The 19,149-nt window shown below is 34.7% G+C and overlaps 1 protein-coding gene across 3 annotated transcripts in view; it reads left to right on the forward strand.

The window, feature by feature from the left end:
• The window catches only part of LOC129786358 (uncharacterized), a 73,810-nt gene that overhangs the window by 39,572 nt on the left and 15,089 nt on the right, over positions 1–19,149 (forward strand). For all 3 annotated transcript variants that reach the window (XM_055821318.1, XM_055821328.1, XM_055821336.1), the window contains exon 4: positions 18,852–18,968. In XM_055821318.1, the coding sequence (XP_055677293.1) occupies positions 18,852–18,968 (117 nt within the window). The remainder of the gene's footprint in view (positions 1–18,851; positions 18,969–19,149) is intronic.

The following is a 19,149-nucleotide window of genomic DNA, read 5'->3' on the forward strand; positions in this document are numbered from 1 at the left end:
ACCCTAGACATATGCGGACTTCGGAGGGTAGGTAGAATTTTGAGCATCGACAAATTTGCCACTTGCGAACAGTATGCGGCCAGCAAAAGGGGCCTTCTGTATGTGTGTGATCCGAAGGCGCAGTGTGGGTTGTGAAAACTTTAAAAATTAGCTAATCGTTCATTAATTCAAAATTCTTCAAAACGATTTTTCTTTTACGATTTTTAGCTCTCCATGCCCCTGCCCCAAGGGGTGTTTATCTGAATGAAAATCTTCGGATTATTCGCTAAAAATTCGGATGATTCGCCAAGATTCAGATTATTCGCCTAGATTCGATTGATTCGCCAATATTCGGTTTATTTGTTAAGATTCGTCTATATTTTTGATGCACAAATATTACTTTTTAGGCAAAAAACTATAGCTTTTAAACATTTCGCGTATTATAGACGTACCTAAATATATTTGTTTGAAGTTTTTAAACTTGGTTTCAAATTTAGAACGATTTTTTAAAAATAAGGGAGTCTCAAATCGTCGTAAAATTCGATTCCCTAAGTTCGGGTTCAAATTGTGCTTAATAGCACATTTTATAAGTCACATATTTGCGTAGTAGAACTGCTTTTCTGGCCTGTAGGCCGTCCAGCTTTTTGTTCTTATAACTGTTAGTTAAAAAACTCAATAGTTAAAAAACTCAATAGTTATAAAAACTCAATAGTTAAAAAACTCAATAGTTGGTTGAAAACTCAATAATTATAAAACTCAATAGTTGGCCGAAAACTCCATAGTTACAAAACTCCATAGTTACAAAACTCCATAGTTACAAAACTCCATAGTTATAAAACTCAATAGTTAAAAAAACTCAATAGTTGGTTGAAAACTCAATAGTTGAAAAACTCAATAGTTACAAAACTCCATAGTTGAAAAACTCAATAGTTAAAAAAACTCAATAGTTGAAAAACTCAATAGTTAAAAAAACTCAATAGTTACAAAACTCCATTGTTATAAAAACTCAATAGTTAAAAAAAACTCAATAGTTGGTTGAAAACTCAATAGTTACAAAACTCCATTGTTATAAAAAACTCAATAGTTGAAAAACTCCATAGTTGAAAAACTCAATAGTTGGTTGAAAACTTAATAGTTGAAAAACTCAATAGTTGGTTGAAAACTCAATAGTTACAAAACTCCATAGTTACAAAACTCAACAGTTAAAAAACTCAATAGTTAAAAAACTCAATACTTAAAAAACTCAATAGTTGGTTGAAAACTCCATAGTTATAAAAACTCAATAGTTGAAAAACTCAATAGTTATAAAACTCAATAGTTGAAAAACTCAATAGTTACAAAACTCAATAGTTATAAAACTCAATAGTTGGTTGAAAACTCAATAGTTGGTTGAAAACTAATAGTTATAAGAACAAAAAGCTGGACAGCCTACATGCCAAAAAAACAGTTCTACTACGCTGTTACATTCATATCTTCATGTACATGCGCTAGGCTGGTGTATAAATTTAGGCGGTAGTAAAATATCCAAAATCCTCTCAGGGCAAATGCAGAGAGATCGAAAGATCGGTGGTGGGGATTTTAAGGCTATCGCCAGTTCTTGTGTGAGTAATCATCGTTCTTCTGGGATTCAGCTCTCCTAGCTGCAACATCATCATCTCAACATCTCCGCGTTTAATTAAAATCTTTTTGCCCAATAATTGAAGTGTAAAATTAAAGTAGAGTCAATTTCTTTAAATTAAATTTATATAAAATCATTTTCCTTTTTAAATAAATAAAACAGTGTAAAGTAAATTTCTTTAACATCCAAATTTATAATTTTTCCTTTTTATTAATTAAAGTGAGGTTTAAGTAAATTTTTCTTTTTATTAAAAAACCTCCCCAAATTGTGCGATCTTTTCCTCTCAAAAACCCCCGGTGTGCGATCTCCTCGGAGATCTGGCGCCCTTACAAAAAAAGCACACCGGCAGGTAAGTGTATATAACAAGCTGGCCGAAAAGAGCTGGATAAAGAGGACATCGTTACAACGCAAATATGTGACTTATAAAATGTGCTATTAAGCACAATTTGAACCCGAACTTAGGGAATCGAATTTTACGACGATTTGAGCCTCCCTTATTTTTAAAAAATCGTTCTAAATTTGAAACCAAGTTTAAAAACTTCAAACAGATATATTTAGGTATGTCTATAATACGCGAAATGTTTAAAAGCTATAGTTTATTGCCTAAAAAGTAATATTTGTGCATCAAAAATATAGACGAATCTTAACAAATAAACCGAATATTGGCGAATCAATCGAATCTAGGCGAATAATCTGAATCTTGGCGAATCATCCGAATTTTTAGCGAATAATCCGAAGATTTTCATTCAGATAAACACCCCTTGGGGCAGGGGCATGGAGAGCTAAAAATCGTAAAAGAAAAATCGTTTTGAAGAATTTTGAATTAATGAACGATTAGCTAATTTTTAAAGTTTTCACAACCCACACTGCGCCTTCGGATCACACACATACAGAAGGCCCCTTTTGCTGGCCGCATACTGTTCGCAAGTGGCAAATTTGTCGATGCTCAAAATTCTACCTACCCTCCGAAGTCCGCATATGTCTAGGGTAAATCCCTTTCGTACCCAGGTAGCCTTCTCTGTCCGCAAGTGTCGTCAAATCAGCCAAGTCCGCAAGTGCGTTTTCCGCAAGTGCCGAGGAGCCGACTGAACCACAGAGGAAGCGTAGCACACACATGTAATGATCATAATTTCCATTTGGAGACGATTTCAGCAATCTGTATTCATAGTCATATATAGGCGAAGGGATGACTCCTGTCTGCCTAAACATGGGAATTTTGTACAAGGACTGCTGAAATGACAACTGTTACGTTCTGACCTTTACTTTTCTTTTGCTGTACATATTTGTCTTTCCAACTTCCGCAATTTCAAGAGAATTGTTGCTCTTCTTCTTAATCTTGAAATAATTTATTTTTATAAAGTTCAAAATTTCAACTTTACTAAAATTACATTAACAAATTATTTCTTTTACAATTAAACTAAATAACTGCAAGAAAACTTTATATTTTCCTCCTTCAAGCATTAAATTTCTTAAAGAGATATATCATGTCAATGAACCATGGCAAAAATCTTCATCCTGGTTTAAGTTTCAAAAGGACGTGCTGTTGAGTTTTACTTTTCACAAAAGAACCTTGGATGTATGCCAAAAATCATCGGCAATTGATTTCTATCCTATTGGGTCTTTTCCCTTCAATCCATTTCATTTTCTTCACCCCCAAAAAACACTTTCAGATTTCCAATTTTCTTTACATCTTCTCCGAAAAATTTCGATTTGTCGACATATTGTATGCAAAAAAAAGGGGAAAAAGCTCCCACAACTTCTGGAGCTTTTTGGACATAAATCTAAGTTTATGTTTCTATTTCTTGCACGTTGATGCAAAAAATTCTCACACGCCAACACCAGTAATATCTGCGGAGGGTAGAGGCTCGGGGGTTGTAATTCGTAATTCTAGAAGGAAGTGAAACCACACATGACTTCACCGCCACAATATGTGTGTATGAATAATAAAAAAAAGAAGATTCCAGACGAGAGGTGGATTTTTTAAAATTGGTGTGAGTATTCCTTTCACATGAGGCAATAGGAAAAAAAAGCTCCTTTGCATCCTGTGGGGTGGAAAATTTTATTGTTACGACTGATGAATTTTAAATGCTTGCTCCTGACTTTATGTAGGATTTATGCATTGACACCAAATTTATTCCTCAATATGTGCTGAATACTTCTTCAGCGATATATTCCTCACGGAAAATTTATAGTCTCTCACGCATTTGTCATTTTAAAGAGACAACATATTTTTTCCATATTTATTTGTCAACTTTAAGAGCATATATGTACACGATTGAGTTCCTTCTCAAAAGCACAACTAAGGGTGGAGAAAATGTAGGATATCACATTACAAATCATGCTACTGTCATTAATTTTCATAGTCTCCGACAAAAAGAAGCACATATGTAGCAAATAATGATTCCAATGGGTGTTTTTTTTATGTTTTGGGCATATCGCATTTGGATGCTGAAACAAAGTTGAATAAGCGAAGCTTTGAGGGAATAAAATTGATACAATGTGGAATATAAAATGGCATTTTGTTCTCTTTTTAAATCAATTTTATATTGCGTTTTAATGGTAATAAAATTTTTCATTAACAAGAACTATTTTCGATGAAAAATTGCGCAAAATTAAGAGAGATCCAAATTATTTAACAAAAAAAAGTTCTTTGCTTGATCAGAATCAATAAATCATAACATGATTTGCAATACATACAGCCATTATAAAACGGATATAGCATAGAAATAATTTGATTACCAGGCGCCTCCACTTTGCATTTCAATTTTAGAGCTCACGATTTTTCTCTGAATTTTTTCACTCCCTCTTTCTATATCTTTAAAAGAATATGTAAATGTATAAGCTCCATATGTTTAGAAAACTTTTATTATTCATCATGAAGAAAATAAATTTAGCCCACATTATGTATACTATATACATACATATATCACATTATAAAACGGGAGTACCAACAGCTTCCATATATGGATTGCGTTTTGTGGGTCGAATACATGACAAATGGCATTTGTAATGTACGTGACAGTTTATAGTTGCTGTGCATTTCAGTAATTTATGATCTTCCGTTTGGCAGTGAAATCATTTCATGTTAGTTTATATTTATATAACGTAAGTTAGTTGTTAGTGCCACTTCCCATTGAAATAACTGACCACGAATTACACGAAAGAGAGAAGTTGACAATTTCGTGCTCACAATGAAACGAGCCCCCTTTTCCAAATTATTACGCCTCATATGTGAGCTATTGGATGTCAGTGGCAAGAAATTTTGGGCATTTTGTTATTTTGTCTGCAGGGAAAGCTGCCACAATCAAAACTATAATGGGGTTTCAAACAACTTACTTCAAGTGTAGTCCATTGGATATATAAATCCTCGGGATCTACCCTACCTGGGTAGTGAGTGGGAAAGAGCAATTTAGCAGTTGAAATTCACAAGAGTGTACAACATATCCCACACATATATAGTTCTCAATTGTATCGTATAAAGATATATAGGTACTGTACAGGATTAAGTGAGATAGGTTATTACGGTTAGATGGAGAGAATAGAACAAATAGAAAACTTTAATTGTTATATACTACGTTATTCTCATGTTCGTAAGCTGATTAAATAGAGTCAATCGACATTTGCACACTTGCAGTAAACCTAAAACTTTAATTGATCTCGGGAAGATTGAAATTTATCTTACCTACGTACAGAATTTAATATGTAGGTACTTAATTCATTCGTCATGTAGTAAATATTTGTAATTAATTCCTAACATTTTCATGTACTTAAATAAAGTTTGAATACTTTTCTGAGAGGAGTGATTTAATTGAGAACTTGATTTGAACACTTCTTGAACTTAATGTGAAAACAATCATTTTCTACTCATTAGTGGATCACTTGTGTAAAATTTCACTTTAATAATTGAATAAAAATTTAGCAAATTAAACCTCCCGGATGAATGAAAAGCTTTTATTAGTTCAGAAAGCTCAACCATCTTTTACATTTAGTAACTATACAACTATCCCTTTTTAGTTATGTTTAAATTGAAAAGTTTTGTTGAAAATCTAACGCAATTATTAACCATAATTGTAATATACAACTTTTGTGTGTATACAATATAATTAATTGTCGTTCATTAATCTGGCAAGCCCCACGTCAAACGTGCGAACCTCAAAAACCCCATAAACAACCCCCTGGGTCGCTTTTACACGCTCCCATGGAGTAATTTCAATTTTGGCAATTACAGCGTTTTGTGTGTGTTTTGCTTAGCAACATCTCTCAATCCACATGTATTGGCATTTCACCATATATCTCTTCAAGCCAGTCAACCCCTTTTTCGGTATGTCCTCACAACCCCAGGACGCTAGTTAATGTGTTTTTCGTTCTACTAAGCCCCCTTTGACACTTGGCAACTCTTCAACTGAATCCCTCGTAACATGCTATGTGCTCTCTCATCTCACAATCTCCAACTCTTTTTGTCACCCAACCCCCGCGTACCATCCCTTCACGAAAGCTTAAACAACTCGGTCTCACAAGTTAATGCCAAACACGAGGAGCTCGGGTGGTATTAGAGGGTGGTGGATGGTGGCTGTCACCTCACAGGCAAGAGTGACGACGGGGAAAGGATCAAGGTGGGAAAAGGCAGGAGAAATGCGGGAATTAGAACAATTGTTGTCATCGTGTTTTGCAACTGTGTGAATCCTCATTAGCCGAAGTAACCCCCATATATAGTTGAAAATTGCGAGATAGATTTTATTACCAGCAACAGTCTCTCTACCTACACCTTTCTCGTGTATACACGCAATATCCACCATATCCCCATTTCAACCATTTTACCCTATTACAGTATTTCAATGGGGTTCTCTTGATAGCCATCTCCACAATCTCCACCATTATTGTAGACAGAGTGGATCATATGAAAGTGGTCGCGACAAATGCTGAGTAAGCGGGCTCAGTGAATGCGTTGGAGGATTTTCCTGACCACTGTTGACAGACAATGAGGAAATATGAGGGAGTACATGTGAGGATCTCGATTTATATTATGCACCGTTTATGAAGCACAGGAATTGTCCTGAGAATCAACCTTATTCAGTTGAGTTATCGAATTCATCTTTCATTTGCAGTCTAATCATTCAACTCAACATTACACTTAATACCCAATTTAAATTAATCTAAGTGTTTTAAAATCAAAATAATCGATAGAGAAATATTCTTCTGAAAGTTACATCAAAATTGCCTTTGAGTTTTGAACTCTTATTAACCTCAACCCTGTGATATCATCAATGACCTCCCATGGTAGGTATATAAAAGTTCAAGGATCTCCATGAAGGAATATAGCCAATACCTTTTATCCCTTCATACATATTCAACCACGAGATTTCCATGTTTGAAAAAAAAATATTCCTCTTTAAACCAAAGCCGTAACCCAGTGCTGGATAAAAAATTGATTTCCAATTTCCAACCCCAGATGTTAATGGTACGAGGTGCAGCAGTTGAGAGGAGAGCTAGAGCAAGAAAGATTTTGTATTCAAAATGCGATAAAATTGATACTATAAATATGCAAATTTTGAACACAAACACCATCCACTGTAAATACAAAATACCTGATCTAGCATTTAGTATTTTTTGCATCGCTGTATGGAAGCTGAGGTTCCCCACGGTGATGGGCAGTGTTCCAAAAAAAAAGGATACACCAAACGCGAGAGCACAAATGTGGTGGCTCATCAGCTGAATGTGGAAAACAGAATTGTTGCCCATTGTTACGAAAATTTATTTCCTGTACGATGGTTTTGTGAGGGTGGCTATACCCCACTCCCTTCTCTCATGTTCATGGGAATTTTTGCTTAAACCCAACCGAAGCACTTTGATGCATGCGTATAAATATGGATAAAGTCAATATGTACATTTTATTTCCATAAATTTTTTTCCCAGCTTAATGCAAAAACTCATCGGATAGCATATGGGGGTGTGAGAAATAGCGTGAAAGCGTTCCCGGGTACAATTGAATTCAAATCAAAATCCCATGACGGATTTTCCGCATTTTTTTTTTGTTGTCGGGACCATTTAGACTAATTTTAAACTTTAAATGACACATAATATAATTTCACCACAGCAACGATCACGCAATAATTCACTTTGAGCAGCGAACATTGATATTCCAATTAATTTCACTCAATAATAATTTCGCATGTTAATTCGCCATGTCGAATTTCCCACAATGCCCATGTCCACTGGTGCGATCTATCCATCAGATGAAAAATAAATTTGATTACAGAAGAAAAAAAAATGTTACATTTCAAAAGTTCATGTTACGTTCTCCTTTTACACTTTTTATACGATTCTGCTGAATATTCGTTATAATAAGGAAGAGTGGGGTGAAGAAGTAGGTTATAAGCCAAGTAAGGACTTCGGAAAAGCTCTCGAGAGAAAGTTGTAGGGCAAAAAATAAGTTTATTAAAAGGAAAAAAAAACTCCGTCCAATTCTCTGGTTACCTATAACATCCCAACAATATTTTACCTACCTATATACCTACCAAATGTAAATTGGCTCTCTGCTCTGACATGGATTTTCAGAAAATTAAATTGCGACAAAACAAATCCTCCAAAGTCCCCCCAAGAACAAATTAATGTTGCCAATTCAATCGTGGTAAGCATTCTAAAGTTATGGAACAGATGGACGATGGGAATCATCTACCTTATTTTATATGTTGCTGGGGAAAGCTTTCGCCAGAGCATCACCTCACCTGCCCTCCTTCGCAACTTTTTGAAGAAAATTTTTCAACAACACACAAAATTGGGTAAATAAAATCTGAGTAGATTTTTATTGACACAAAGTTGATTTTCATGGGGATTTCTTGAGACTCCCCTTGTCAAGTGTTCCTTGCGGTATATTTTTTTTTTCCTTCCCGCAGTATCGTCTTCGTCTGCCCTTTTCCCATCCGTGACAGGCGATGTTTAATACACTTCCATACCCCGAAAGTAAGTTAGTGGAACTCCATTCGACAGAATAATGTATCCGATGAAATTGAATTTTCTTTCGTGCGGAAAAAAATCACATGGAAAAATCATATATGCAATTATCGATTAGGTAGCGTGTCATGCACAGATTTTCTTGCAAATATTGAGCGAATGAGCTTTCTGTGAGCTTTAGCTGGAAAGCGCACACCTTTTCCCAAGAACGTGTGCACTGATATGGAAAATTGAACTTATCGTGTTGAAATTTCCTCGTCAACTTTTGACCACAAACTCGAGAAACTTCCTAATTGTGTACACTTTGAGATATTTGTCATATTAGATGGTGAACATTCCTGAAATGCTTTTCTGGAAGATCTCGTTTCAGCATATAGCATTCTTGTTTTGCGAATTTGGTTTCTATATGTGCACAACTTTTCTCACACATTACCTATTTGATTTCTTGGGGAAAATAGGAAACACATTTGGTGAATTGTTGAACATTCAACTGCTTTGATTCGTTTTTGCAAACTTCCATTTAGTTTATATTGCATCAAAATTGAAATGATGAAAATTGGAAACTTGGAAAATTTGACTATTTCAGAAACACGTATAACTAAAAGATGGATGAGAATATTAAATTTATTTTATGTTGTTTTCCTAGAAAATAGAAACGCCAGATTTTCAGTGAATTTATTTTTAAATCTCAACTTTTATACAAATTTTTCTAGTGCTAATCCCTAGTCATATTTTCTCATCTACGCCACTCGGGAAATCTCCTTACTTTTTCCTTCGGTTGAATAAGAACTTTTGTAGAAGTCGGATTTCGATGCTGTACGTACATTTCCTGCCATGGTAGCTTCCTCCGCTGGAATGAGCTTTCTTCCTGTTGCTCCTGTTTTATCTCCTTCTCAGCAATTCTCACCCACTTTGCTGCACAAATACACCAGAGCCGTCAATTTTAGAAAATTTTCCTCTCCCGTGGTTGTATTCCTTGGTCAGGAAACAAACGTGTTGTGTATAGGAGGTGGGGGAGTGTGGATACACTTTGTATCCTCGACGTAATAAGGAAAGTAGGAAAAGATGTTTCCACTCTGGTATATGTTCGTACATATTGTATATAAAGCTCCCAGTTTTGTTTTCCCATTTGCGGTTACCCCGCAGAACCCGGACCTGACACATAAACATATGTGGAGTAATACAATTTCCCACAGAATTTACTAGGAGACTCCGAAGGGTGGTATTTGCCGGCGCCGAAGAATGTGAAGAGGTTGTGTCTGGGAGTTAAATTGAGTTGGAGCTGTGCTGAGAGGGGTTTATTAAAGAAATGAGGAAAAGTACAGACGGAGCAGGTGCTGTTTCATGATTTGCCCATGAAGAAGGATTATGCTTCACACTCCAAACCCCCAAAACACACTTCCCCCTACTTCAGCTACCTACTCATTTCTTTGTACTACAAAAGCTCTCTGTGGGAAATTTCTTTGATTTTTCGCAATGCATCGCTCCGAAAGGCGCACAGTAAATTTTTGTTGGTATAAGATGAAATTTGTCTATTTCCGAGAGCTTCCTCCATCACACTAAATTAAGACAATTTGTGGATGGTAAGCATGGTGAAAAGGGATACAATTTCCATCACATTTTAATTGGATTACACATTTTTCCTCATTTCCCTCTTATCCGGGAATCTCGCTGTGCTATGGGAAAAAAAATCTCACTATAGCTCCGCACGTACACCCCGGGGATTTTGGGGGTGTTTTGTGTGAGAAGTCTCGAAAGTTTTTCATCCCTTTCCTAATATATACAATTTTAATAAGGTAATGTAATTTCTAAGTGTGTTGAGTGTCAGAATATACAAAAGGTGTGCGCTTTAGCAAGTAATCTGATGATTTGAGATATTATGGGTACCTACCTATACTGTGGGTGTTGGGTAGTTGAATTTAAAATTCCGCATACACCATTGGGGCTCATACATTTTGCAAAACACTCTCAACCATTTATTCAAAACGATAAGCCACACTGTGTATACCGCACGGTAGTCACATTGGCATCGATTTAGTGAAAATGTTTACGGAGTACACCACCACTTTCCAAAAGTCAGAAAATCTTTTGGAGTATGCGATTGATCTTTATGGTCTCAAGAAAACAACTCTCCTTCTTACTTTTGTCAACGCTTTGAAAGTTTGTGAAAGATGGTTAACCTCAGGTTAAATCACACTGTTCTAAATCTTTTCAATTTTCCATCTGACTTCCTGATTATGATTCTGCTTTAAAACATTTTTTTTTTTAATTTAAAAGGTTATATAATTTTGCTTTTAACTTTAAAATGTATGCCTTATAAGGATGCACAAGTTTGATCATCCCCTTTCAGGAAAGCTCCATTTTATCCTCTGTATAGTGATTCTATTAGAGATACTTTGTTGTACTTTCATTGTTGTTCCCTGTTTGCAACTAAATATTTATTTTAGAGTAACATTATGCTGAGAAATATTCTTTGGGGGCATGTTCCATACATATAGAGAATGTCAAAATTTTCCGGTATATCATGAAAGTTTCCTATGTCAGAAGGTGGCTGTTAATGCAGCTTTAAGCATATCACTTACATAAGACCCTCAATAGGGGTAAGAAGGATGAACTATAAATCAACTCCTACAACTTCTAAAATTTACATATACAGATATACTTTAGCACTATCGATAAGTGGTGAATATTCAGCGGTGGATGCATGAAATATTGAGAGAGCATATCTTTTATGAACGTTGATGACCCAATTTACCATTCAGCGTCATCACAACATAAAACCTCTCATCGCAAGCTCAAAAGCTCCCTTCCGACACACTCTGTATATTTACATGGGAGATATTTTCAGCCTAAGGGAGAGCTGCTTTTATTCACAAAACAATTTTCTACAATGTTGCATAATGATTCCGAATATGGCATTAAGTTGCTATTTTCACAGCTAGGAAAAAGTCATTAGTCAAATTAAATTCCTCTTATTTGCCTTCAAAAAAGAGACAGACAGCAAGAGGTGTATTTCGCGGTAGACAACTCGCGCTAACATCGATGCAAATGTCTTTCATTAAATTAAAATAATATCATGTTTCTGGATAGGGAAAGCTTCATAATATTTTCCCTTTTTCCTCACAATCTCGCTTCTTCATCTTCTTTTGTGGAGCTGTAAAGTAATCTGTATATTTTTTTCTTTTTACACCATTTCAAATTAATTAAAATATTTCGTTAATTTGAATCCACAAATATATCAAACGATTCCATAACTTCTTTTAGTATTTTTCTGAATCACCAAAAAATTTATAAAAAAAAAAACAATTTATTAACAAACAAAAATTTTTCGATTAAAAAAAATTCATTGTATTTATATATACATATGTCAAATAACGTATTCAAGCATTCTGCAAAGCTTTAGAACTTTTTCTCCGTAAAATTTTTCAGTTACATTCGTGTTGATGTGTAATTCATACCCTCTACAGGGGGTCGGTGTGTCTTTCCACACCCGTTGAAAAGTTCATACAGACATATTCACGAAAATTACATCGCGTTCTTTGCACCTTCTTTAGCAAAAAAAAATTTTCCTACCAATTTATTCTTTTGTACAAATTTCCATTAAAGCTTTATGTTTTGTTATCTTCGTATTGCACAAAACTAAAGTACTTTACTCTCTATGAGCTTCCAAGAAAAAACAGGGTTATATAGGAAAATATTCCCCAAATTGAACTCATTGAAGTTTTTCGAAAACAATGATTTCGAGGCAGAACGAATCATTTTTTAATTTTTTATAAAACCCGTTTACTTTAAATTGAATTTAGCATGCAAATGGATACCGATTTATACTATTATCCAAATTACTATTAAGAAAAAAGTGAAGAGCTACGTCAGTTTTTGCATGTTACTTTTCATTTCAAAGATCTGCAGTGCAGAAGCACATCGCGAAAAGTTCTGTGTAATTTAAAGTGGTGTTTAGGATTTAAATTCACTTTGCGCGAAATTTCACTAAAAAAGAACTCCAAAAAAGTTAATCTTTTTTATGTAGTCGTGTCTGTGGCGCGAAACGGCAGACACCATAGGATCACCAAGTTTGTCAGAGAGGTGCTTTCATGTATATTCTCATCCACCACTTTTCACAAATTAAGGGTTACCAACTGGATCTTGAATAAATTTTCCCTTTACACAGAGATGTTGTATTCTCTGTGAACATGAAGATTAAGGTGGGGGAGTTGAGTTGAAATGAGGGTAAAAAGGAGACTCTATAATCTTATTAAATCCTTTTTAGGCATTTTTTTCTTACCTCTAAAAGCCCCCTAATATATAAAATTTATCCATGGAGAAGTTATGAAAGGCAAATGCCTGAAAATAACATTGTTCTGATATTTTATGTGGTACACTCAGGTGGAAGAAAATTGAGATGGTTGGGAGCTATGAGAGAAAATTGAGCGAACGAAGAGTAGCAAAGCTCGCAAGGAAAAAAATCGCTCTTTCTGTTACATCCCCATAAAGAGAAGAAAAAACATTGTCATATTGAGAAAAAGTATTAAAAAAAATCCATCGGTGGTGATATAAAATGTGTATACATCATCACCTAAAGGCAAACGATACATGCTATATGCATTTTGCAGTGAATGCAATTCTCGTGTACTCCGCAGCAATGGATGGGAATTCTTTTGAGGGTGCACCGAGTACTCTTGCTATCCGGAAAGCGGGTAGGATGTGAAAAAGAGAGCTTTTCGAAATATCGACAAGAGAAAACTTATCGCTATATCAACAATACATCTAACTTTGTCGAGTATACTTTGAGACAAATATATTGCATTCTCACCCTAAAGGGATTCGAGAAAAATGCAAGCTTTTGCGGTATTCCATTGAGAAATAAAGGAACTCTATGCACATATAAGGATTCTTTCTATTGGAAATGTTTTAATTATGAGAATCTAATAAATAACAATGATTTTTTTTACTTAACTTTTCTCTGTATGCGAAAAGTGCAAGGAAAGAAAATCTTTTCAACTTTCCTTGTTTTTTTTTAAACCACTTACGATTCCATTCGGAGATTATCAAATTATTGCAATTTGCTAGAGATGTGCTAGAGAAAGTTTTTATCCTTGCAAAAATTTTTTATCTTACTCACACAAGTTAGCAGACAGGAAATTGAAGACCAAAGATTGAGAATTTTCCAGAGTAAACATTCACATGGAAAATCTCTGGGAAATATTTACACAGCCACAATTGGAACTTTTGCAGTGGAGCCAAGGAGAGCGATGTGTTTATTTTGCTATGTAGAAAATTAATTATGAGCCGTGAGTCAAATAATGGGGCGTTTGAGTGGCATATATTTCGCAATATGTTGTATATTCGAAATTTCAGTACAATTGTGTTAACACGTGAGAAAGAAAGATATGAAGATAAATGCCCAGCAACACCTTGTCGGCCTATTAATCCATCATGGAGCGTGTCAGGAAGCTCCTTTCGTATACACGGTGACGTGGTGAAAGCAACAAAAAGCACATAACATTAAAATATTCAGGTAATTATCATCCCTGTAAATTTCACATCTACCCCTCAAATCAAGTCTCCGCAACCATGTGCTGTGTACGAATGGTGGGGAATAAATGAGACTCTCAATGCAATAAACTGTTTAGCGCTATTGCCAGTCATATCGCAACAACACTACATACCGTACTACACCATCATTTTGATGTATAATGGCAATTCTTGTTGGTATTTTGCCATCCTTTTGGACATACTAACATGTATATGATGAAAGCCCGGAAGAATCTCAAATCGCAATCACCCTTTATTTAGTTTACACAACAAATTACGATTCTATATAACGTATACAGTCAGGTATTGGTTAACGTCGCATGGGATATACTCTTCTTACCCATTAATAATAATGAGTGGAAAGAGTATATCCCAGGCGACGTTAACCAATACCTGACTGTATATGTAATGTATCAAAGTAGTAAATCATCGTCTATATAGTTTGGCAAAGAACGTTATGCACGAGGCATAGGATAAGTCCCCCGCATGTAACCAAAATTGGGTTTTAAATTATTGTAGGGGATCCTTAAAGATTCAAAATAAGCGTAGTCATTTCCCGGAAAAGCGCTGGGAAATCTACGAATTTTCCGGTTTTTGGTGTAACCTATATTGATTTATTTCTCAATTTCTATCAATTGTAGAATATTGCGATTGGTGTCAAATGAAAGCTATATCAATGCTTAATATTATATATTAAAACCATTTTCCAAAATGCACAAGAAGGTGAAAATTCGGAAAGATTTTCCGAACACGCATTTTTCTTTCGCCTCCCATTTCCACAATATTGCATGGGACCACCTGGAATATCTCTTATTTTGTAGCATTTTTAATCCCCTTTCATTTGGTATAGCACTTGCTGGGGAAATCTGCTGGGAAAACTGTTTTTTTTTTTTAGTGATTTTCAATGTTGGAAAAACTCACTATTCGAAGGCTGCAATGTTATACCGGAGCTCACACCGACTTAGCCGATTTAACAATGCAGCCCTCGTATTGCCATCTCATCAATATTGCATTAGTTAGAAAGAGACAACACGATTCCTCTTGAAGCTTTCAAAGCTAAGCTAAGCTGCTGGGAAAACTGTTTTTTTTTTTTTAGTGATTTTCAATGTTGGAAAAACTCACTATTCGAGGGCTGCAATGTTATACAATGTCATAACATTGTATAACATTGTATTGCATTGTTAAATCGGCTAAGTCGGTGTGAGCTCCGGTATAACATTGCAGCCTTCGAATAGTGAGTTTTTCCAACATTGAATCACTAAAAAAAAAAAAAACAGTTTTCCCAGCAGATTTCCCCAGCAAGTGCTATACCAAATGAAAGGGGATTAAAAAAGCTACAAAATGAGGGATGTTCCAGGTGGTCCCATGCAATATTGTGGAAATGGGAGGCGAAAGAAAAATGCGTGTTCGGAAAATCTTTCCGAATTTTCACCTTCTAGTGCATTTTGGAAAATGGTTTTAATATATAATATTAAGCATTGATATAGCTTTCATTTGACACCAATCGCAATATTCTACAATTGATAGAAATTGAGAAATAAATCAATATAGGTTACACCAAAAACCGGAAAATTCGTAGATTTCCCAGCGCTTTTCCGGGAAATGACTACGCTTATTTTGAATCTTTAAGGATCCCCTACAATAATTTAAAACCCAATTTTGGTTACATGCGGGGGACTTATCCTATGCCTCGTGCATAACGTTCTTTGAACGTGTAATCCTATAAGAAGAGAACTTGTTCTTCAATAATTCATTGGGGAATTTAAGAAAAAACCTCCATATTTTATGGAAAAAAAAGTGTTGTGATTTTCTCAATTCAATTTATTTCGATTCAATATATTATACCTTTTTCAAATACATACGTCAATTTATTTTTAATTCTTAGGTTTTTAGATATATGACACCCTTCCAAAATTCTGTCAAAATGATTTATTTCCAATTTTATTTGGAATTAAGTCTTCAATATAATACCAACTCTGAAGTACATACATATATCTAATATAACTTTCATGTGGGGGTGGTATATTCATGAAGAATGTTGCATATTTAATTAAAATTAATATTAGGAAATTGTTCAAAATATTCATAGGGGGGAACGATAATTGAAATAATTATTATGTGAATACATAAATTTTGTCTCTGCTGACATTTTCCCTTCTCTACCATGGTACTGCCGCCCTGTGATAATAAATAAATAAAATTACTTTTCCCTTTTTCTTCTATATATCTTCCCTTTAGTCCTTGTATAAACATATCACATGATGACATTTTTCCCTACCATTGTGACATTTCTGAGCTTTTCTCCTATGCTACTTTTTGGCGCATTTATTTTCACATTGGTCTTTCTTCTCTTCTAACCACCTTGAGCTATTTTTTTTACCATAATATAGAAAGACGAGAGGGAAAAATGTTGAAGAGGAAATACTGAGAAGAATGGAGATTTCCAAAATGCTGAAGGAACTGTCGTGTCGTTTCGGTATAAATTGGATAAAATGTGCTCTTCAGGTGTGAATGTTTTTTTTTCATCTTGTTAGTGTCATGACACGGGAAAATATGATGCATTTTCAGGTTGAAAGCTGGAAAAGTGTTTTCATTCTATTGATTCGATTTGTCTCTCCACTGCACATGTCATAGCTCACACTTAATTGAATGATGAAAGTTCCATCGTTAGGATCAATTTGGTATGAAAACAACCTCCAACAGTACCTACTTATTTGTGGAGTTGGATGAAGGAAAAAATATACAAATAGTCATTAGTTTTTGTAACATCGAATCAACTTGGTATTTGAGAGAAAACATCTAGAGAGAGAATCCCAATTTCGTTATTTTTCCAATATACTTAGGCACTGCTGTTAGAATGTGGAAAAACTGAGGAAAATTGATGATGGGATACAAGAGATGGGGTTGAAACGATTGGAAGGGGAGAATGTAGAGAGAAATCATTCGGTCGACATTCTACAAGTGAATCTTATCATTTACTCAAACACATTCCACTGCATGTAAGTTTTGAAAGGAAAGATTTTAGCATCAACATGTTGATAGGATACAAAGAGAGGAAAATGTATTTGCGAAGGGTGAGCTTTTTGGGTATTTTCACTTGAAAATTGATGAAAAACCATTTTTCCTTATGTGTTTATGTCAAAAGCAATCCGGATTAAGTCGACGTGAGTGGGTCCCGCCATGAACTAAACAAGCACACATATACGATGTAAAGGAAAACCCTGAAGAAGTTTTTCCTTTGAGGCATTTGTGAGGGAATTTTGCATGTTTCCAATTTTCCATCAAGCAATTTTTTCTCACCTTCACACAAATTGGAATACTCATGAAAATCTTAGTGAAAACATCTCAACGTGAAAATTTACTCACGACACAACTCAATTTACCAATTCACACCTCACCAACCCTCATAGAGAATTCTTCTGTGAGGGAAAATTAGGGAACGTAAAAAAATTATATGATTCTGTTAGGAGCCATTTATTCAAATTCCCCGAGAGTTTTGTACATTTTTTTTCGAGTGTCTACGGCTGAAATATTCCATAGCGAAGCTCTTCAACTTCGCGATAAATGGATTAAAATGAATGCATTGAAATTAATTTCGCAAAAGGAGATTTGCTGTATACACTCGAAGACTCCTCATCTTCTTTTGTGTATTGATTCGCCTCTGTGTGTGTGTTTTGTGGAGATATCACCAGACCCATTCTTTGTACAGATGCGGGAAAAGCTCACAAACCCAAAACCTCCCCCTCACATGGAAATGCTATTATCAAAAGGCGCGGAACAAAATGTTTTCTTTGTCGCCTTCCACCAGAGCAAAGTACTCCGGGATTCCTTCCTCATAATTTCTCTTTATACTTCACTTTCCTCCTTTTCACTTGGTTTAATTAACCAAAAGTGTGAATTCCCTTTTTGTACTTCAAAACTCAGTCTCTTTTCTCTAAAGTAATACATATTTCAATCTGTTTTATATACCCCACAATTTTTCACAGCTCTTCCAACATTGTATTATTTCATTTGCCATAATTTCCTGGATTACATTTTGAAAGCGACCTAAATTTGAAAAAAAAAGAAGTCCCTTCTTCAACACTCATGGACGATATTTTAATGTATTTTATCAGAATTTATGGACTTGTGTTGAATATTTTAATTTTATTCCTTTAATATGCTATATTTTGATTTTAATGGTGTATGAGAAAATGCAAAATATTTTTCCATAAACTCTTACATATAGCTCCTTAAATATTCTTATGTTTTATATATATCCTTTTGTCTATTTACACATCACTTATGCATAGAAATAATATCACATTTTTCCCTTTATTGCGCTTTGATGAAACATTTATGCTATGCTTCCAATAGAAATACCTTTGAGCATATTATATTATTTATTCAAAGACATCTTCTTACGATGTTTCGTAATTTTATGTGCCCCTTTGGATAGATGCATTTTATTTTAAATCATATATAAAGGAATATTTCCTTTGATTTATTACCCCATGTTATATATCTTTACTAAAAGAGTTTTCTATATATGAAAATTTTCATTTATTTTTTTTCATTTTTCTAAACAAACCCTGAAAGGCTTTTAAGTTGACTAAAAGTTTACATGAAGAAACCTTGAAAATAAAATTACATACAATTTTCGCAGCAACCATTAAATGATACGACCAATTAATTTAAAAGGCAAATGAGTTAATTGCCATTGCGAAATTTTGACGATGAAATGAGCTCTCAGAGTCAATAATTAATCGCAACACTTTTGTATTATTTACAGTCACATAACACGAACTGCCGGGTGGCTGCCGCCAGCTGAGAGTTGGGGTGGTGAAGAGGAATTGCCCTATGGCTGGGAAAAGGCGCTTGATGAGAAGGGACGACCATACTATATCAAGTGAGTGAATTAGGAGTAGCCTAATGAGTGTGTGTATTTTGTTAAATTAGTTACCAAATCCCTGTCGAATGCTTTTCATAATTAATGACCACACTTTGTGGCATAGTCTGAATGCCATTATTTCAATTATAAGCATCCCCCATAATACTAAATCTGTTACGAGTATTTTATATGCCAATTG

This window comes from Lutzomyia longipalpis, chromosome 1 (genome assembly GCF_024334085.1).
Source record: "Lutzomyia longipalpis isolate SR_M1_2022 chromosome 1, ASM2433408v1".
Lineage (NCBI taxonomy): Eukaryota > Metazoa > Arthropoda > Insecta > Diptera > Psychodidae > Lutzomyia > Lutzomyia longipalpis.